At 52.2% G+C, this 21,166-nt stretch overlaps 3 protein-coding genes across 6 annotated transcripts; 1 reads left to right on the top strand and 2 right to left on the bottom strand.

Moving 5' to 3' along the window:
* Window positions 1-4,237: 4,237 nt before the first annotated feature.
* TIMM17B (translocase of inner mitochondrial membrane 17B) lies at window positions 4,238-8,060 on the bottom strand. Its single transcript, XM_022563815.3, has 6 exons — window positions 7,947-8,060; window positions 7,056-7,155; window positions 5,948-6,011; window positions 4,898-5,026; window positions 4,701-4,811; window positions 4,238-4,610 (listed from the first exon to the last, which is right to left on the bottom strand). The coding sequence occupies exons 1-6, from the start codon at window positions 7,970-7,972 to the stop codon at window positions 4,522-4,524; spliced, it is 519 nt and encodes a 172-aa protein (XP_022419523.1). The 5' UTR covers window positions 7,973-8,060; the 3' UTR covers window positions 4,238-4,521.
* A 92-nt stretch (window positions 8,061-8,152) lies between these two features.
* PQBP1 (polyglutamine binding protein 1) lies at window positions 8,153-11,842 on the top strand. The gene is made up of 7 exons (XM_022563814.2): window positions 8,153-8,309; window positions 8,707-8,791; window positions 10,317-10,428; window positions 10,625-10,737; window positions 10,919-11,203; window positions 11,396-11,459; window positions 11,628-11,842. Exons 2-7 carry the CDS (start codon window positions 8,725-8,727, stop codon window positions 11,782-11,784), a joined length of 798 nt encoding a protein of 265 aa, XP_022419522.1. The 5' UTR covers window positions 8,153-8,309; window positions 8,707-8,724; the 3' UTR covers window positions 11,785-11,842.
* A 195-nt stretch (window positions 11,843-12,037) lies between these two features.
* Window positions 12,038-21,164, bottom strand: SLC35A2 (solute carrier family 35 member A2). Of its 4 annotated transcripts, XM_089904581.1 has the most exons (6): window positions 19,765-21,164; window positions 19,527-19,551; window positions 18,492-18,559; window positions 18,071-18,253; window positions 15,133-15,284; window positions 13,308-14,252 (listed from the first exon to the last, which is right to left on the bottom strand). In XM_089904581.1, exons 1-6 carry the CDS (start codon window positions 19,853-19,855, stop codon window positions 13,497-13,499), a joined length of 1,275 nt encoding a protein of 424 aa, XP_089760707.1. In that variant the 5' UTR covers window positions 19,856-21,164; the 3' UTR covers window positions 13,308-13,496. The 4 variants fall into 4 exon arrangements, with proteins under 4 accessions (XP_022419514.1, XP_022419513.1, XP_089760707.1 ...); XM_022563805.3 differs by lacking the exons at window positions 18,492-18,559; window positions 19,527-19,551 and adding an exon at window positions 12,041-12,179 and having other exon boundaries at window positions 13,516-14,252; XM_022563806.3 differs by lacking the exons at window positions 18,071-18,253; window positions 18,492-18,559; window positions 19,527-19,551 and adding an exon at window positions 12,038-12,179 and having other exon boundaries at window positions 13,516-14,252.
* Window positions 21,165-21,166: the final 2 nt, after the last annotated feature.

The raw sequence follows: 21,166 nt of genomic DNA, 5'->3' as shown, positions 1-21,166 counted from the left end.
GTTTTCTCAGACTACAGCTACTATGAATTTGATTGCTGGATCTCTCTCTCTCTCTCTCTCTCTCTCTCTCTCTCTCTCTCACTCACTCTCTCTCTCATGCAGACTCACACGCCTATCTCAAACTGACAAAAATGCAATAGCTCTTCTTTTAAATACCTCAGAAGGTAGCTTTCTTTCTATAGGTCCTCTCACATTTCCCTTAAAAAAATAATCCCAAACCTCGATCTTGTAAAAATTGGCTGTTGGCCTCAGAGAATGCTTCTGCTGAAGTCACTGCAACCCTATCAGCAAGACCCAGCCCATCAGGAATGGGAGCTAACAGTTGGGGCAGTTTGTTCTCTTCAAACACACTCTAGCCTGTTTTGCTGCTACTGTTTAACTCCACTCAAGAAATCCACTCTAGAGGACTTCCTTGGTGGTGCAATGGTTAAGAATCCGCCTTCCAATGCAGGGGACACAGGTTCGAGCCCTGGTCCGGGAAGATCTCACATGTCGAGGAGCAACTAAGCCCGTGCGCCACAACTACTGAGCCTGCACTCCAGAGCCTGCGAGCCACAACTACTGAAGCCTGTGTGCCACAACTACTGAAGCCCGTGCACCTAGAGCCCATGCTCCACAACAAGAGAAGCCACCGCAATGAGAAGCCCACACACTGCAACAAAAAGTAGATCCCGCTCGCCGCAAATAGAGAAAGCCTGCACACAGCAACAAAGACCCAACACAGCCAAAAATAAATAAATAAAAATAAATAAATTTATAAAAAAAATAGTTCACACCATCCATGAAAACCTTCAAGTAACACCCATAATTAGGATGGATAATGTGTTGTCCCGGAAATCATGTTGCAAGTGACCTCTGAAACTCTATACACCGTAGATAAGACTATAAATCCCAGCTTTGCCACTTTCAGGCAGTATAACCATGGGCAAGTTGCTTTACCTTTTTGTGCTTTCAGTTTCCTCATATGTATAATGAGCGTAAGGAAAGGAAGGTTCCTCTGTCACCTCCGAAGTGATCACTGGCATATCCTTCCTCTTGTACAGGCTTGCACGTAATCTGATGACACTGCAGATCCCCTGGAGATGGCCCCGATCGGTCAGTTCCAGAGGTTGGCCCTAAATGGACTCCTTGAGATGGTTGCCAGGTTCCAACATCAGAGCGTAGATCTCTAAAGGTGTATCCCTGGGGAAGGCAGCCCTCCCACCCCCCTGGAGGACCTGGGATGGTAGGGGTGGAGCTATCAGGGCTGTCCTGCCCAGCCAGGTCCTGTTATCCAACTGCCACTAAGAGAACAGGGGAAATGAGAACACTCAGACCAGCAACTCAGACTAAGGTATGCACCCAGCTCTTCTGTCTTACTTTCTCTCTCTCTCCCACTTCTCTTTTTCTTTCTCTGCCCCTCAGCTTCTTTTTTTCTTTGCTATCTCTGTCTCTCCCAATATGTCTCTAACTCCTCACTTTCATTCCCTCTTTTCCCTGTCTTTTTTTTTAATGTGTACTGCTTTTTCTCTTGGTATCTCTTTCTCTGCATCTCCATTTCTCCTTTGATGTCTCTGTAAGCTGGCTATCTGTCTCTCTCCCTATCTTTTCTGTCTGTCTGTCTTTGATTTCCCCTTGTCTCTCTCCCCAGCCTCTCAGGGTCTCTGCCTGAGGAAGTGGACAAAGGGATTTCCCCCACTCCACTGTCAGGGCTGGAACCTCTTGCTCTTCTCTGATTCTGTCCACCTCTCTAACCCTCCTCATCCACCAAATATCTTCCCTTCCCCACCGCGTGCAGACAGGTGGATGGAAAACTCCAGGACTCAGGGAGGGTGAGAGCCACCAGCCACAGAAATCAAAGCAGAGAGATGAGGAAGAAGAGCTGAGAGACAGATCAAGACATAGAGGCAGAGTTGGGGCTCAGGCGAGGAGGGAGACCGGAAGGAAGAACCTGAGGGAGAGCCACTGAAATCCTTATGAGAGAGAAAGAGAGAGAATGCAGTTTGGGCATCTCTCTGCCTCTCTGAGGCCAGTGAGCTGGAGGGCAAGTGGGCAGGCAGCCTGAGGAGGCCTGGCCTGACAACCCTTGTCGGTTCAGCCCCTCAAACCAGCTCAGAACTCTACACCGCCACCTCGCCTTCCCTCCCGCCTTGGCCTCCACTTTGACGCTGAGGGTCTTCCCACCTGCATTTCTGACCCTCAAACAGCTCCTTCTTGCTCCTCTTCCTGTCTCTGCCCTTTCTCCTCGTCTCTGTCTCTTTTCCTTTATTTCTTGTATGTCTCTCTGCCTCTATCTCTTTCTATGTGTCCATTAGTGTCTCTATGTCCCTGTGTATGTCCCTCAATTCCTATTTCTCTCGCCATCTGTTTGTTTCACTCTTGCCTTCTCCGTCTCCTGCCTTTTCTGGGTCTCTGCAATCCCCCCCCCCACCCCCGGTGGAAACCATCCGGGGTCTGACCCCACATTCCCTTCTTCTGGGAAGAGCAGCAGGCCCGCGGTCAGGTCAGGGGGCGGGGCCTGAGGACTCGCCCTGGCCCCAACTCCGGAGACCTGCACGACACCGGACGCCCCAGCCCCACCTAGGAGCCGGGTGACGCCGCGGCACCTAGGCTCCCACGAAGCCCCACCACCACTCGATGCCGCTCTACAACTCTCAGCCGAAGCCCAGTCCTCCGCTACTAAACCCAGTACTGGTCCCGCCCGGCCCAGCCAGCAGCCCCAGGAGCCAGAGCACAAGGCCCTGAACTTCACCATGAACCGTTCCACGGCCCCACGGCTCCAACAGCCTTCCAGACCCGGAGACCTTGAGCGGGGTCCCAAAAGTGGGAGGAGGGCGGGGCGCCCGAGCATTTGAGGTTCCCGAAGCGGCGGAACCTTAAGGAGCAGGAGAGGGCGGGGTCTGAAGACGGGAAGAGGTAGGGTCTAGAGGCTTCTGAGGGCGGGAAACCTGGGCCTGCAGGAGACTTAGAAGGCAGGGCTGAAAGATAGGGAGGGGGTGGACCTGGGGGCGGGGCCTGGAAACAAGGGGTCTGTGAACAGCACAGCAGCCTGAGGTGGGCAAAACCTGAGGGCTCAAGGAAGGAAAAGGCTCAGGAGAGCTAACGGGCCTATGTTTGATAGGAGCAGGGTGGGGTCTGGAAACGCAGCGGGGATGGAGCCTGGAGGTGAGGAAGGGCGCGGCCTAGGTGTACCGAATGGGGGGACCAAAGGAAGTGGCCTGGAAATACAAGGGTTGCAGCCTGGGATACCCAGGGTCGGACTGGCATCCCGGTCCTACCCAGGCAAGTGTGTTGCTGCTGCTGGCGTGGCCATGGAGTCGGCAAGTTCGAGGCCAGGGCCCTGCTGGGGCACTGAGAGAGCTGTGTGCACGGGGCCTGCTACGTGCGCCTGGCACTGAGTCCATCAAGCAGCGTTGCAGTTCTACTACCTCCGAGGACCACTAGGACCTCGTTGGGGCCTTGGGAGGCCTGAGAACTCCGCATTTGCACCCCCAGGGAGCGAGTTTGTATGAGAGGGCATTTCCACCTCTTTGCAATGGCTTGCATAAAAGGGACAGTTGATGTGTCTCCCATGAGGCCATCTGCACCCCAGTGGAGGCGTCTGCCCCACACATGTAGGTGTTTGCATGCAAGAGACAGTGTTTGGAGCCGATGTCCATCCGAGAAAATCTCTCTCCCATAACCCCCACTCCACCCCCAAAACGAAACCTCATCCGGTACCCTTAAATACTGACAACCCTGAGCATCGCAGAGCAGAAATCTCTCTGTAGTGCAGAAGAGAAGATTAAGGGTACCGTCTTCAAGGAAGCTGGGTCTTCCCGACCCCTACTTCCATCCCAGGTCCCTGGTGAGGCCACATGGAGGGGGAATTATCTTCACAAACGGGGTGACTGGTATTCAGAAAGACAGAGTTCACTGTGAGGTCAGATTTCCCAGTCTTTCCAATGGGGACATGGGGGAGAGGGGTCAGAGGTGCCGCATGCTGAACCACCCCTCTACCCCAGCAATCCTGTGTTCACTCATTTCTTTCCCAAGCCTGTTCCTCTTCTGTCTGCTTGTGATTCAACACTTGGCCCCCTTATTCATGTACTATTCACATCTGGATTCATTCCCCCTCCTACACATTCATCCCACAAACCTTTACTAGAGCCCACTCTCTGTGGGACTCCAAATCCTAGGGCTCCCAAGTCCCTGAAGAGGGCCCTACCCCTTGTCCTAGTGAGCAGCTCCAATGGGTGGCTCAAGGAGTACATACATAGGCATTTCAAAACTGGCTTTAAATACTGATCAGGGCGCCATGCAAAGGGACTGGGGTGAGAGCTTGTTACATATGAGTGGGGGCTGGGGTGCCTGAGAGAGAAGGGACCCACCCATCAGGGCAGCTGGGGTGCCCCACCCCCAACCTGGGATAAGGGAACAGAGTAGAGGCCCTCTCTGGAGGGTCCCAGGGCCAACCGGGAGCCAGCCCTCCCTTCGAGGTAGATCATCGCGGAGGGAACCAAGGAGGAGCTCCCACGGTGGCGATGACAGGCGGTCACTTCCTCAGTGGTATTGCTGATAGCTGGGGTAGCCTGGGGCTGGGGTACCCTCCTTAGGGGGCAGCTGGCTGGGGTCCTCCAGGAATGGGGGTGCTGGAGTGGGGAGAATTGGATAAAGATGAGTGGAGGAGGCAAGGCAGAGCATTTCCCACCTCTCCCTGGCCAGCTTCACCAGGAACTCACCATTGCGGAACTGCTGGGCAGTGTAGCGAGTGAGGAGGATGCCAACACCCTCGATGAGGGCCAACAGAATGCCTCCCATCATTGCTGAGCCCACCATGGCCAATGGGCCACCTGGAGGAATGAGGAGGCACAGGGAGACAGGTGAGAGCAGGCAGAACAGGGTGGAAGGGGCTGGGGCCTGGGGATGGGGCACTCACTGCGGGCAGCCAGCACAGCCCCGGTCAATGCTCCACTGGTGATGGAGTTCCAGGGATCTTCCTTGCCCCGCAGCCGCACCAGACCGCAGTCGATGGTGGAGAACAGGCCCCCCCACACTGCGAAGCTACCTGTTGAGGGACCACAGCCTAATTAGTGTTTGTGGGGAATCCCCAGAATATACGGCTCAGGGTCCAGGGACTCCCAAGGCTTGAATGCTCTGGCAAAGAACGGGGGGAAAAACCCAGAGGCAAAGGCAGATGGCAAACTCCTAGGGGAGAGCCCCCATCTGTCTCTGTGGTAGCTCCTTCAATCTGTCTGTAATTGCCATCGGCACTCCTCTCACCTTCACAGGGGGCTGACAAGCATTTTACGGGCAGATTTATCTGCTTCTATATGGCTTTTTTCTTGGCCCCGCCATGCACTCATTCCTCTCAGTTCTCTGACCAGGGATTGAACCCGGGTGACGGCAATGAAAGCCCGGCATCCTAACCACCAGGCCACCAGGGAACTCCCTTCTATATGGCTTTTAACAGAGCAACTTTGATCTTTGTAACTACCACACAGAACTGGAATTCTGACCTTGGTTTCAGGGAGAAGGAAAGGGGTTAGCAAAGCCAGTTAACAATACAATAGTTAAAATGTTTACTCAAGTCTTACTGTGTGCCAGGACCTGATCTACACACTGCATGTTACTTGACTTCTGAAAATTTATATTAGTTAATACTATCAAAGCGCTTAACAGAGCAACCAGCACTTAGTAAGTACTACCTAAGTTACATAAATTACAGAACTTACTGTTTTGTCATCCCCATGTTGCAGATGAGGTTCAGAGAGGTTAAGCCACTAGCCCAAGGTCACACAGCAGGGAAGAGCCAGGGCCTGGATTTAAACTCCAGAACTCACCCATATGAAATTGTTGGGAAATGTCACTCCCCCAGGAAGTCCCAGGCAGAGGTGGGACTAGAATCTGGACCCCCAACTTGCAGTCTAGACTCAAAGGAGCAACCAGCTCAACTCTGTTATCACATCTGTCTCCCCAAACCTCTCACCTCCAATCTGAGGGGCTCGGATCCTCACAGCGTTGACACTGCCTCTCATTCGGTGCCGAATTCCCTGGAGGAAAGTGAGGAGGAAGGGAATCAGAGCCCGGCTGAGGCCACTGGCAGACAAGGTTTCTAGCTTTTAAGAGGGATGGGGGCAGGAAACCTGGAGGGGTATCAGGGGTAGAGATGTGGGGAAGGGGCCAAGAACTAGGGGGCTGGGGAGCACCCCAATATAGGTGCTCTAAGAGCTGGGATGAGAAATCATTCATTCATTCATTACTTAGCACCTATGTGCCAGGCACCATGCTGTGTGCAGGGATACAGCAGTAAACAAGGTAGACCTGGTCCCTACACTCTCAGAGCTCACATTATAGTGGGGGAGACAGGTCCTAAATAAGGGTACAGATAAGATAGCTTCAGACAGCAATAAGAACGCTAGAGGAAATAGGAAAAAGAGCTATGACAGTGGCTGAAGGGTCAGGAAAGACCTCTTTAAGGAGGGGGGCATTTATGCTGAGACCTTGAGGATGAGAGGGAGAAACCTGGACAAAGATCTAGGAAAGAGAGCTCCAGGAGATGAGGGGAGGGACAGGGCTAGACAGAGAAATTGCAGAGACCTTGACAAATGCATGGCATTTAAAGTCATGACATTTCATGAGGTCTCCCAGGAAGGGGAGGGGGGTTGTCAGAGATAGAGAGTGAGAGAGGGAATCGATTACGTTAAATTAAAAGCATTTTCTCAGCTTTAAGGCTGTCCTCCTCCTGCCAATTAAACTCCTGTCACTTCCCTCTATCCAGGCTTCCAACCCAGAATCTGCCTCTAGGTAAAATCTGACTGGCTTTGCACACACACATTTAGGTTTTGGTGATGACCCTTTTGACATCACAGCATTTCCACAGAGGAGCTCCAGTTGGGTGGGGGGGTGAGGGGCAGAGGTCATGTTTGCAGTTCCTCCAAACTTCCAGATCCTGGAGCCAGGCCTGGCATATAGTAGGTGAGCAGGCACCAGAATGAATAAGTGCATGTGACTGGCAGCTCCAAGCAGTTTTCAGAACAGTATCCCATGTGGGCAGGGCAGGACCCCCGCGCCACCCAGGGAAGGCCAGGACTCACGACAGGGGCATTGCGGAAGCCCTTAATGGCCTGGAAGACTCCACCGCCGATAACACCCATAGTGAAGGCGCCACCGCAATCATCCACAATTCGCCATGGGCTGCAAGCGGGAAGGGGGGGATGGGGTTAATGTGAGCCCTCCCTCTTGCCATGTCACACTGACTCTTTCCAACTGGGAGAAACCAAGTCACCCAAATGGGAAGCAGAATTTCAGATAATAGATTATTCTCCCCCTCATTTAAGCAAGAAATAGTGCGAAGGAGGGAAAATATTAGTCTTTGCCCTGTCCGCCCCTCCCCTGCGCAGCCAACCAAGAAATCAACCGCTTTACTACTATCAATGATTAAATGAATTGATAACAAGCAAAGAGTTGGCAAGTTTAAATAAGCGCTACAGAAGTGTTAAGCTAGCACTGTTACTAAAGCAGAACGGGCTCGCACCCCCTTTTCCCACAATGAGCACGTCCAACCAAGCCACGCCCTCTTTTTTTTTTTTTTTTTTTTAAACCCGTACAACTGGGAAAAACCAATCGCAGACCGGGGGGATGATCCAGCACCGCTCAATACCGCACCACCCCCTCGGCTGGAATGGATTCGACCAGCGTGTCTTTTCGTTAACAAAGAGAGACTGGGAGGTACGAAGGCAAGGGAAACGTGGAGTGTGGTTCGTCCTTGCACCGCACCTTCTCCTTTAGGCACACAGTTGTGGCCCCTCTTAACGGAGCCCGAGTAGGAGGAAGCAAGGGGAGGGGAGCAGAAGGAGACAACAAACGTCTAAGAGTCTCCCGAGTCTGGGACGTGGCGCTGTGTGGCCGATGCCTCCCCCGCCCGCCTCCCACCGCTGGCCATGGCGCCCCAGCAACAGTCCCGAGGCCTGCGCCCCTCGCCGTACCAAGGCTCCCGAGCGTACTCCTCCATGGCGCCGGCGTCCGGCCGCGCAGTCTGACTAAACCGCGGCCGGGCCACGCCCCCACCGTAAATGCACACAGGCGCTCGAGCTTTCCACCTATTCCAGGGCAATGATTGGGTCGTTTCGCCAGAAGAAGTCAGACCAAGGGGCACTCTCATTGGCCAGCCAAGTTTGTGTCGTCCTTTCGCCGCAGCCTGAGCTTAGCCCAGTTTCCTCCAGGCTCGGAGAGAGAGGGCCTCGTTCTGGGGTTTGGGAGAAGAGAGTCGTGTAGTCCTGGCACTCATAGAAGCGACGAGAGAGAGACGGCCAGTCTGTCAGCTTTCCACTACCCGCGTGACTGTATTGGTAATGTCGGGGTGGGCGCATTTTTTGGAGCTGGAGGTGTTGCACTTTGCTCCCCCATCCCAGCGCTTTGGTTCCTTCCACCCGGTAGTCTTCGGGGGAAGTTGGGTGAGCCCATTTCTGGGGCGAGGGGCAGCCGCGTTTGGCCCCTTTGGCAGTGGGCGGAGCCTGGGCCTGGGAGAGGAACCCGGGCCTGGGGCACCCGGCCCGGGAGAGGAGGGTTGGTGAGAGTTTTGGTGATATTGCCATTTATCCCTTCCACCTTTTAGCGTAGGGTCTGTCGCCCAGCTCCTAGTGTAGGTGGGGGTCCAGATGAGTACTTGCTGGGGGAGGCGCTTGGTTACAAGATGAGATTCAGTCCTCATCTGAGCTGTTTTTTGGTCTATCTGTTCTTCCCTAGGTTTGTCTGCTATCCGCTATGCCGCTGCCCGTTGCGCTGCAGACCCGCTTGGCCAAGAGAGGCATTCTCAAACATCTGGAGCCCGGTGAGAGAGCTAAGAGCAGATAGGCCTACCAATGTGGCAGGCTTGACAGGCCCTTTGTTGTTGATACTGCCACTTGATACCTAGCACGGACCTACTTCGCAGCAAGCAGTGGGGTGGCAGGCATTTCATTGTTAACAATGCGTATTCCTGACACCCATTCCTACCGTATGAGGAGGCGGGTGGGGACGGGGAATAGACATTTCATCCTTAATAATACTGACAGCTGACGTGTATTTTGGGGTCTTCTATATCCCAGGTTTAATCCATCCATCAATCCCTGGAAGTGGTTAAAAATTATCTAATAGTAAGGATAGTAACAGTTGACAGAAGCTGACATCTACCGCAGCCTCCTGTGGGCCAAGCACAGTGGCAGGATGCTAATACTTTGCTCTTTACCATACTAATAGATAACATTATTTTAGACCTACTGTGGAGCCAGGCACTGTGCTGGTGATATATACCTTATTGTTCACCGTATCAATAGCTGACATGTATTTTGGGTCTACTTGAAGTGTCTGTCATACACATTATGGTGAACAGTATATAAAATAATGATAGGATCTATCATTTCGGCCTACTGTGCTGCTGTTGCTAGTATTTCTACCTTATTGTAAGTAATAGCAAAAGCTGGCATCTAGTTTGGGCTAGGGTGTTCCAGGTACTGGAAAACTCATCTTATTTTCACTTTATTGATAAGTGACATCTATTACAAGCCTGTTGTGTGCCAAGCACAGATCTTTGGTTAATAATACTGATAATGATCATTGATATGACATTTACTTTAAGGCTGTTGGTACCAGGCCCTGTGCCGATTGTATATATCTTACTAACAATACCAATGATTATAGCTGACATCTATTTTGGGCCTGTTGTGTGACAGGCACTTTGCTGTTGCTGACATATACATTTCATTGTTAGCTATAGGTGAAATCTATGATAGACCTACGGAGGTCCAGGTACTCATACACCTTTTTCATTCTGTTGATAGTGACTGACAACAGTTGTAGGCCTCAGAAACTGAATAGATTCAGAGAAGCGTTTGGATAAATCCCTTGCTATCCGAACTTGCTAGTCAATATACCGGAGTCAGAAACCTCATATTCGCCAAGCTTGGGAGCTGAACAGATTTGGACATATTTTTAGATAATCCCCTTGTTGTTGAAACTAATTTTATCCAAATAGATTTGGATAGTATGGTATCACATACTATCTGAACTCAGGAACTGAATAAATATGGATACATGTTTTTTAATGAATCCCTGTCTAAAGTCTGAAACCAGATAAGTTCAGGTAACATTATGTCATATCTGAACCCAGAAACAGAACAGATTTGGGTAAATTTTTTGGTAAATCCTGATATTCAGATACTTGGATTTGGAATGTGAGCAATATTTTTTAGGGCACTTGAGACCTGGCACACACACGTGGTCCATGTGAATGTGAGTGTGTCTCCCCAGGCCCTGACTGCAGGATGGGGATCCCTCTGGTCCTTACTGCTGTCCTCCTTTCCTCCTTGTCCTGCCAGAACCGGAGGAAGAGATCATTGCCGAGGACTATGATGATGATCCTGTGGACTATGAGGCTACCCGGTTGGAGGGCCTGCCACCAAGCTGGTACAAGGTGTTTGACCCTTCCTGGTGAGTCTGGGGATGCAGGGGGGTGGGCTGGGGGCAAATGGGGGCCACAAGGGAAGAGATCTGGAGGTCCCTCCCTGTAGGGTCCTGGCATGGGGCAGGTACAGGCAGAGATTGGGGAGACAAGAGTTGAGGCTACAAGGAGAGGATATCCGTGCTGACATTCCTTCTCTCCCTCCCTCCCTCCACTGCCCTGCAGCGGGCTCCCTTACTACTGGAATGTGGACACAGACCTCGTGTCCTGGCTGTCCCCACATGATCCCAACTCCGTTGTTTCCAAATCTGCCAAGAAGCTCAGGAGCAGTAATGCAGGTGAGTTGGCAGATACAAGGGTGCCTCGAGTGTTCTTGCAGTTCTCCAAGAGGGGTCAGGTAAAAGACCAGGGCGGGTAAGACCAGGCAGACCCAGCCCCAGGCAAAGGAGGCTGTTGAAGGCAGAGGCTGCTGGGTCCTGAGGTGGGAGGAGGAAGGTCACAAGGCTTTCGTGTCCCCAGATGCTGAGGAGAAGTTGGATCGGAGCCATGAGAAATCGGACCGGGGCCACGAGAAATCGGACCGAGGTCACGAGAAGTCGGAACGCGGCCATGAGAAGTCAGAACGGAGCCACGAGAAGTCTGACAGAGACCGGGAGCGTGGTTATGACAAGGTGGACAGAGAGAGAGAGCGGGACAGGGATCGGGACCGGGACCGCGGGTATGACAAGGTGGACCGGGAAGAGGGCAAAGAACGGCGCCACCATCGCCGGGAGGAGCTGGCTCCCTACCCCAAGAGCAAGAAGGGTAAGCTGGGGTGAGGCAACGGGGGCACCAGGGGGGCACAGTGTAAGGAAGCCCTCGCTTGGCTTCACACGAGTGCCTGAGCCTGGGGCCTGGCAGCCTCAGGCTCCATTTCTTCCGGGGATGGGAGAGCTCGGTGATCGGGGACTCCTTGTGCCCCCGTCAAAGACCCCACTCTGCCACCTACTTCCGCAGTGGCAAGCCGGAAGGATGAAGAATTAGACCCCATGGACCCCAGTTCGTACTCAGATGCACCCCGGTAATTGACCACCCCTCAAGAGCCCTTCCTTTTTCCTCTTGACTCACTGCACCGCTGACTGTTCCTTTCTTCCTGTCTCCTTTCCCCCTTTGTCAGTTGTGGGTGGGTGGGAGGTGCCTGCCACAGTACACATATTATACATATGTGTCACTCCCTTGTCACCCCCAGGGGCACGTGGTCAACAGGACTCCCCAAGCGGAATGAGGCCAAGACGGGTGCAGATACGACAGCAGCCGGGCCCCTCTTCCAGCAGCGCCCTTACCCATCCCCGGGGGCTGTGCTCCGGGCCAATGCCGAGGCCTCCCGAACCAAGCAGCAGGACTGAACCTTCCCCAGCCCGGCCCACCCTGGGGTTCTTAATAAAAGCTTTTCGGTGGATCATGCCCACGAGACCTGAGTGCTTCCTTCTCTCACACTTTTGAGACTTCCCAACCCAAGCCAGCAAGATGCAAAACACATTTTATTTACAAAAACTCACCTAAGAAATAGTGTAGGGGTAGCAGGGGCATGGGGGTGGTTGGGTCCTGTCTGGGCCAGAGTTTAGTCATGTCAGCCCTGCGTGGGAGAGGGGGTGTGGGGACAGGGGGTTCGGTGTCTACCCCCCCCCCCAGTACTGATCAGAGCGTTTGGTCCTGGCTGGACCAGGGCAAGAAGGGAGAGTGAGGCCAGGCCAGCGTCTTCAATCCCAGCGGCTAGGAACCCTTCACCTTGGTGAGCAACCTGTGGTGGGAACGGGGAGGAAAGAAAAACACAGAAAGCTGGGGTGGGCTGGCAGGTGGACGTCCTGAGCAAGCAAGGATGACTAGGGAGGCTGGTAGTCCCCAGGGTTAGTAACAGAGCCCATGTGGAGAGAGCGGGTACCCTGGGTCAGAAAGCTACACGTGGACTAAATAAATACAGTATCTTTATTTGGCATTGGGTATCCTGACATTTGTTCATTACAGTTCCTTAAAAAAACAAACCAAAAAATCAGAACAAATTAATCAAAAATAAAGATCCAACGGCCCTATGTACATATAGCAAAGATAGCCCAGGCATTGTGCGCGCACGCGCCCGCACACGCACGCGCGCGCGCACACACACACACACACACACACACACACACACCCCATATACACCCTGGGAGACAGTTAAGGGGTCAATAAGCTTTGGGGAGTGCAGGGGGCAGGTTCCACATTTCAGCAATTTAAAGACACCCCTCCCCATGAAGGGTGCCTCGTACAGCCAGTGGGGTATCATGAGTGTGGCTGGCAGCTTTATTTTTTCTCTCAGGGTATCTTAGAAAATAACCCTGCACCCAGCAACTGACAGTGTCTTAGATTCCATGAGATGAGGCCACTTCAAGGACCTCCCTTCTCCATTTCCCCACACCCTGGACCATTCATCTGATTACATCACAAACCCCCAAATCACAAACAAGTGGCCCCTGCTGCACCCTCCCCTTGAATGGGCTGATGCAAAAATCTCAGCTGTCGCCCCTCTTCCTCTCTCTCTGGGTGCTCACAAGAGGCCCATTTTCAAGTCCCTGTGTTAGGGAAGCTGCCCCAAGGCCACAAAAAGAGCTACTAATATGATCCAGTGTGGTTGTCAGGGAGGAGAGAAGGCCTCAAGCTATCAGAATCGGAACCCCACATATAGGCATCGGTCATTACTAAGGAGTTGTAGGATTTTTGTCCAATTTGTCCCTACAAAGGTGGAGGGATTGCTGGGAGGGACTCTCCCAGGCATGAGACACAGGACGCCTCTGGCTGAGGGGGGCAGACAAAAAAAGCCTTGAATAACAACACCCCCAACCCGGTCCCCAAAGAGGTTAGACTGAGACAGAGGAGGCAGCTCTAAAAACCCCTGGCTACAAGGAAGGGTTCACGTGATGCCCTGCCCTAGTCCCACAAGCTTCCAGAATTCTCGAGAACCTGGAAGAAAAGACCCTTCCAACCCCATGGGAGCCAGGCCCTGGTGGCAACTTGGGTCCTGCAGATGCCCAACACCCTCCACCCAGTGTCCCTCCCTGTCTCCCCCCACCGCCACCGCCAGCCCTCACTTCACCAGCACTGACTTTGGCAGAAAGGGCTCCGTGCTGACGTCTCCACGGTGGGAAGACAGCTGCGGTGGCGGTGGCTGCCCCGGAGGCTGCTGGTGAGTGCAAGGCCCAGAGGTGGAGGCAGACGCGGAAGCTATGGCTTTGGCTGCACCTCGGGGCAGGCTGTAGAGGTAGACGGCACCGATGACCAGCCCTGCACCAAGGGCAAACAAAGGGTCCACGTGGAAGCCAAAGAGGCGGATGGAGGCAACAGTGGACAGCACAATGGACAAGGAGGTGGCAAAGCCCTTGAGGATATTGTCGGCATACTTGACGACAACAGCCACCAGTAGCCCGCCGAAGGCCTGGTTGAGCACCACGCCCCAGACAGCAGGCGTGTACCCGAAAAAGAAGCCGCGGTGGGCTACAGCGGTGCCCTCGGCCCACCAGAGCCCCACCAGGCCCAGGGCTGTGCCGAAGAGGCCCAGCTGCAGGTTGCGCAGCCACACGGAGCCTGAGCTGCCTTTGAGGATCTTCTCAAAGTAGACACCTGCAAATCCCGAGGACAGACAGGACGCCACGACAGCTGCTAGGCCCGCCCCAGGGTTCTGATCCAGAGGCCGCGGGCTCCCACCGCCGGCTTGCTGTGCCTGGACAATGGCGACTCCGGTGAAGAGGAGCAGCAGGGAGGCCCACTGCAGCCGGGAAAGGCTGCGGTTCAGCATAAGCACGGAGAACAGTGCTGTGGTCAGGATCTTCAGCTGGTACGTGACCTGCGAGTGGCATGTGGAAGACACTGAGGGCTGCTCCCGACCCCCAACATGTACATGTGGGGGACGGCACCCACTGTGGGCCCCCAGGCACAATGGAGGGACAGGGTGGGGTAGATAACCATAAAAACAGCAAAAATATCCAGCCACTGGCCACTGACTGAGATGCGGCTAAATAGCTCTGAGGCGCCTCCCAGAAAGTACACAGGAGGATGGCTGTGCAAGGATGTCCTGGGCCACACCCAAGTCCACATCCCAACCCCATGTCCTAGCAGTGTGACGAGGGACAAAGCACTCGCCCTGTCTGAGCCCTGACATACCATCTGTAAATACAACTGATGTATGTGAAGCACCTCACACAGCAGGTAATGAATGAACGGTAAACATCCTGATGAGGGAGGTCTTGATAAGGATGTGTTGATACAAATGAATCAGCCATGAAATGACGTCAGTAAACATTTACATAGAGCTTACTATGTGCCAGGTGTGGGTCTAAGCACTTCACATGAATTCGTTTAATCCTCACATATGAAGTGTGTTATTGTAATGTCCAATTTAAAGATGAGATGGAGAGGTTACGTGACTTGCCCAATATCACACGGCCCCAGAATCCAGGCTCTTTAACCATCTTAAAGGTTGCTTGTAAATAGCCTAAAGCTTATCCATCACCAACCAAGGGCTCTTCCCAGATATTACTTCTTTTAATCATCTCAGTGAGTAGCTACTATTACCATTTCCATTCCCAGTTCTCACAGATGAGGAAACCGAGGTTGAGGAAGATCCAAGGACATTCTGGAGGAAACACAGCCCCCGCTCTCTGCAGCCCTCCCTCCCCAACATCCTATATCCCCCACCCCAGCCAGTTCCTGGGCTTGGGGCTCACCTGGAAAGTGGCAGCTGGCAGGTTGGAGATGGCAACATACTGGAGGTTATTCTGCAAGGTGTAGATGAGAGAGGGCACTGCGAGCTTGAGTGTGTCCACATACTGCACCAGGACAGCCTCATGGAGGAAAAGAACCAGGTGCTTCACGTTACCTAGGTGGAGGGAGGAGAGCCCTGTTTAGCGCTGACTTCCAAAGATGGGGATCATCTAAAGGACAGGACTGGGCCAGGTCCTGTGTCTCCCCACCACACTCCGACTCCCTGAGGGCTAGAATGAGGTCTGCACTCTCGGTTTCTCTACAGTACAAACATGTCTCCAGCAAGCCTTTCGGATACTCAGTCTGAGAATCACAGACCATATTTCACTCATCTTAGAGCCCACCTCCCTGGCACAAAGTCCCAGGGCAAGCACTCAGTACAGTTTGTGCAATGAAATAGTCAGCACTAACTAGGAGCTTGTGAAGTAGAAGCTCTAGGAGTGTGGGTGGAAAGCTGTTTACCAAGCAGAGGGAAAGTTTTAGACTCAGCTTTTATTTTTTTTAAAGATTTTTTTGATCTGGACCATTTTTAAAGTCTTCATTGAATTTGTACAATATTGCTTCTGTTTTACATTTTGGTTTTTTGGCCGCGAGCCATGTGTGATCTTAGCTCCCTGACCAGGGATCGAATGAACCCACACCCCCTGCATTGGAAGGCGAAGCCTTAACTACTGGACTGCCAGGGAAGCCCCTTAGACTCAACTTTTAGACTTTTCCTAGTTCCTTCCTAGCCTGAGAGCTGCCTGAGGGCAGGGGCCATCTTCCACTTGGCCGCCTCCTTCTGTCAGCCCCCCACACACCAAGCATTTGCCCCTGTCACATGGAAGAATGCAGGCTTGACTCTAAAGCAGAAAGTCTGGTTGGGACCTGCTCCAATCAATAAATGAGAATACTTTCCTATATAATAAGACCTTTGCAAATCTCACCCCACTTTTTTGCAGTTCATCTTTTAAGACTCATCTGAGTGTCCCTCCTCAGGGAAAACCCCACAACCACTGCACAAGGTTACTGCAGGAGCTCCTGCTGATGCTCATTCACAAAACCCTGCCCTTTCCCTTCATGGCATTAATCCCAGGAGTAACTATCAACCTCTAACCCTTTACCCAAATTCCCTGGGCCCAGGGGTTTGGGTGTTCAAGAATGTCCAGGTGTTAGAAAGGTAACACGGCATATATGCTACATATTTCACATAACACACACAACGTATATGGGGCTGCACACCGTAATCAAGCACATTCATATTTCTGCAGTGACCCGTGGACACATTCACACCAAATGAGAAAACTAAAAAAATAAAACGGGGGGGGGTTGCTGAAATTGTAGATAGAGATGAAAGCTGTGATTAACCTGTAGCTATTTGTTTCTCCCCATCTAAAATATCAGCCCCCTGAGGGCAAGATGCACGTCTGCATCGCTAACATGTCCACCTCCACGGCCAGAACATGGCCTGCCACACAGTGTTCACTCGAACTGTCTCAGAATCAATCTAGAACAGAGCAGATGAGTTCCTAAACTGCTGCCTCCCAGGGCCCTGGAGCTAATGAGTGGGTGAGAATGCTTTCTTCAGTGTAAATACCTAGGGCAGAGCCGCATGCGAGGCCTTTATAGAGAAATGACTGGGCAACATTTTAAAGAAGGCCTTTGGGGAGGTGTTTAAATTAGTAAATAAATTCAACTTATAGGAAATATAGAGGACAGAAGAACATGTTAAATGAGACCAGTGGGAGGCACTCAGCAAAATCCAGGCTACCCGAAGACTACAAGACAAACAACCTTATGTCTTCGAGAAATTAACTGCAGAGAGAAAAAAAAAACAGTTGGAGGGAAAACTAGAGGCTAGCCGACCTAGAAGACACCAACCAATTACAAAGCACTGACTTTATATAAACCTGATTCAAACTTTTTAAATTTTTTTGACATTTGAGAATTTTTAAAACTTTTATGACATTTAAGAAATCATTACGAATTTGAACACTGACTGGATATTTGATTATTTGATTAACTTAAAAAATTACTGTTAATTTTTTGATGTATGACTTCTAACAGTCATGACTGATTGAAGTCATTATTTTAAATGTACCGAAATATTTACTCAAGATAATAAGAGGGAATTTACTTCAAAATAATACTTCATGTGGGACATACTTCAATATAACAAGGTGGGGCTTCCCTGGTTGCGCAGTGGTTGAGAGTCCGCCTGCCGATGCAGGGGACACGGGTTCATGCCCCAGTCCGGGAAGATCCCACATGCCGTGGAGCGGCTGGGCCTGTGAGCCATGGCCGCTGAGCCTGCACGTCCGGAGCCCGTGCTCCGCAACGGGAGAGGCCACAACAGTGAGAGGCCTGCGTACCGCAAAAAAAAAAAAAAAATTTAAAAAAAATATATCAAGGTGCAGGAGTAGGTAAACAGACACATAGATTGGTAGTGAGTGGATAATCACTGATGCTGTTTAATGGCAGAGTGGCCATGAGTTGATCATTGTTGAATCTCGGTGATGGGACATGGATATTTTACCATTTTATTATTTTCTCTGATTTTGTGTTTGAAATTCTCCATAATGAAAAGTTAGAGAGAAATCAATAAATCATCATGTAAGGGTCACCTGCTACCTTATGGGCACAGACTGTCTCATTCCTTCAGTGTTTACTGGCCAGCTCCTGGGGAGTTAGGGGTATAAACATGTGGATGCAGCTACTCATAGCTGGAGGTACAAGGCAGCCAAGCCACACTTACACAGTCCCCAGGCATTTTCATAGACACAGAGATAATCCCCCAACCAAACCCTCCACGTGGGAGCGGGTACACACACACACACACACACACACACACACACACACACACTGCCACCCACCGACTCCAATGCAGCCCCCCTCCCTGCAGCCCCTCTCCCTGGCTCATACCCCTCTTCTGTGCGAAGAGCAGCAGCAGGCAAGTGAGACCTTTGAGCACTTCAGCCATGACCACAGCAGTGGTGGCAAAGAAGCGGTCCCCAGGCAATGTGCGGGCATAGCGGATGCTGAGGATGAGGGAGGCATTCTGGACCACCAGCACAGCTAGGGATATGTATTTGAGGCGCCGGTGAGCTGTGGGGAATGGAAGGAGTAAGGGGGAAGAAGGGGTCAAAAGCTGCTGTGGCATAACCACACTACCACCCTCCCCTCTCCTTTCTCGACCAGGATCCTCCTAGCCACCGCTACTTCCTCCTTCTGCCTGCCTATCCTGACCCAACGTGAGTCTCATCCCTGCCAGCTTCCACTGCCTCAGCCACAGGCAGGAAGAGCCAGAAAGGGAGAAGTGGGCCTCTCCCTGTCCAGCCCATACCTGGAATCCTTGCTGAGGTGTCAGGAAATGGGTGGGGCAGGTCCTGGACACCCACCTCAGCCCTCTCTCTCCCTCCCCTGAGTGAGAAGCAACCCTGCCCTGGGCAGAATACCAACTGCATCCTCAACATTTATTGAGTGCTTACTGCGTGCCTATCATTGGGATAAGGGATTTATATGGATCACCTCAACAGACCCCTACATGGCTCTGATCTCTGAATGAACTATCAGTGTTCCCATTTTATGGATGAACAACCAAAGATTTATATAAAATGATGGTTCTATTTAGTGAATGATTGTCTCATGTGAAAAATGATACCCTAATACAAGTAATGAGACCACTGTATATAAGGCATGTCCATCCCTTAAGGAACGTTCTCTCATCTAAATTATTCCATTCCCTTACACTCAGAATGGTCTCTCCAACCCCTCCCGCCTATGATGACTGATTCCTCCCTGCCCCAGAATGGTCTAACAAATATAAGAAATGATTCCCTCACTGTCCAAAGGATTGAACCCCATGTAGTAAATGGTTACTCCACTAAGAATGGTCTGGGTCCCTTAACGATATAAGGAAATATTTCCCTATACACCAATCATCCTCCCACCACCGCATACCCCCACCCAAGGAATTATCCCTTGTCCTGCTCACACTCACAATGAACTCTCCCCGTTATAAGCAATGGCCTGGCACCCTCAGAACGTCCTTTCTCCGCCATATAAGGAAGGCCCCTCCCACTGCAACATACAATGAACTATCTCCATCGGGAAGGGACCCCCCAGAACGGTCTTCTCCCCATATAATGGACATCCCTATCCTCAAAACATTCTAAGTCATATAAGGAAGAACCTGCCCCACCGTAACTCACAATACCCCTGTCCCTTTACAAGGAAGAAACCACCTCTCTCAGAACAGCTCCTCCCTTCTGTAAGGAAGAACTCTCTCGCTCTCAGAATGGTTTCTCCCTTGTATAAGGACGGACCCCCACACACACTCAGAATGGTCTTAGTGGTCTTAGCCTCCCCAAAAGGAAACACCCGCCTCCAACTCAGAATGGTCTCTACTCCCCATCTGCAGAAGGAACCTCCCCATCACCCTCAGAATGGTCTCTTCCGCGCCCCCCAAACACACGTCCTCCTCCCACCCCCCACTCCCCACACATAGGTTGGTCCGTACGGGATGCTCCCTCTCGCCTCAGTGAGGAACCTTTCTGACCCCCCAGCGATCCCACCCCCCGGCCCGCCGCCGACTGCTCAGCCACAGCCTGTCTCACCCGCAGTCGTGGTCCCAGGCTCCAACGTCCCTGCAGAGACCGCCCCTGGCCCGGCCGCCGCGGGGGAACCGCCAGACCCCACCGCTGCCATGTTGGCATCTGCCTGGCCCGTCCCCCCGGCAACAGTAAGCCACTTCCGTGTCCGTTACTTCCGCTTCCGGGACCCCGGGGTGGGGATGGGGCGAGCGAGAAGCTTCCGAGAGCGGTGGCTCTCCTCGTTCGCTCCTGAACGCTAGTTTAAGAGCGGCCTCAGGATTTCCAAATTCCGTTGAGATCCGGAGACAGGGCACGCAGCCGGCTCAGTCTCCCACTGTCTTTACAGAGCCTCTTTAGCCCACTCCCGTTACTAAACCCGCCCTCATCTTCTTTGACCCCGCTTTCCATATCGCCCGCCCACTCTGTCTCCTCGTCTCTTTGGTTCCGGTGTCCATCTCCTGTCTCGGCTCTTTATTGCCACCTTCTGATGGCACCGCCCTTTCTGCATCAAAACTCCTGGGTCCTTCCGGGTTGGACTGAAGTTCTTTTCCCTTCTGCCGGCGAGGCCAACCCCCGCCCCCTGGAGAGACAGCGGGCATCTGGGAGGGAAGTGCGACTTTGAGGGAACAGGGCAGGTGAGGGTCAGGCGGGTAAGCGAGCAGATAAAGGCAGGGCAGTTAAGGATATACTAGTGAAATGGCACAGGAGAGTTCAGACTGAGAAGGGAGGACAAGTGAGTCACCATTAAGAATGGAAAAGTGAGAAGGGGGTAGGTAAGCCAGCAGGTGAGAGGTTTACAGGTTAGTTGTTTTTTGTTGTTTTTTGCCACGCTGCCTGGCTTGCATGATCTTAGTTCCTCGACCAGGGATTGAACCCGGGCCACCGCAGTTAGGACTAGCACCTAGTCCTAACTACTGGACCGCCAGGAAATTCCCTAGGTTAGCTGTTGAAAGCAGGGCAAGAGAAGGTACAGCTGAGGTCGGGACAAGTGCAACTATGATAAAATAGGGCAGGGCAGGTAAGTCAAGAGTTGAGGAAGTTGAAGTGAGCGGGATGAACAGGTAAGAAGACAAGGAAGAGGTGAAAAAGGTAGAGGCAAAACAGGTGACTCCACCTTGGACGTTATTAGAAAACAAGGAAGGGCTAGGAAGATTCCTGTCAGCGCTCAACCCCCACCCTGCCCTCACCAAGCCCCAGAAAGGGCTTTTCTTCTCCCATGGGGAAGGTATTTCCCCCCCTGGGGTTGGGGGAAAGGAGTTTTTCTGCCTCTGAGCTGACCATCTTTGATTTGGGAGTGTGTCCCAGACATCTTCAATGTCTGTGGTATCTCCAAAGCAGCCCTTCTGCACATACGGGGTGCTACATAAGAGCTGAGGGGAAAATCAAGTTTTTCTTTCACCTTAAATGAACCCATAAAAGATCTTCA

The sequence above is a fragment of the Delphinapterus leucas genome, chromosome X, assembly GCF_059928025.1.
Source record: "Delphinapterus leucas isolate spDelLeu-1000000601 "Yukka" chromosome X, BTC_Dleu_Yukka2, whole genome shotgun sequence".
In the NCBI taxonomy this organism is placed as follows: Eukaryota; Metazoa; Chordata; class Mammalia; order Artiodactyla; family Monodontidae; genus Delphinapterus; species Delphinapterus leucas.
This window is presented reverse-complemented; position numbering and strand designations above follow the sequence as displayed.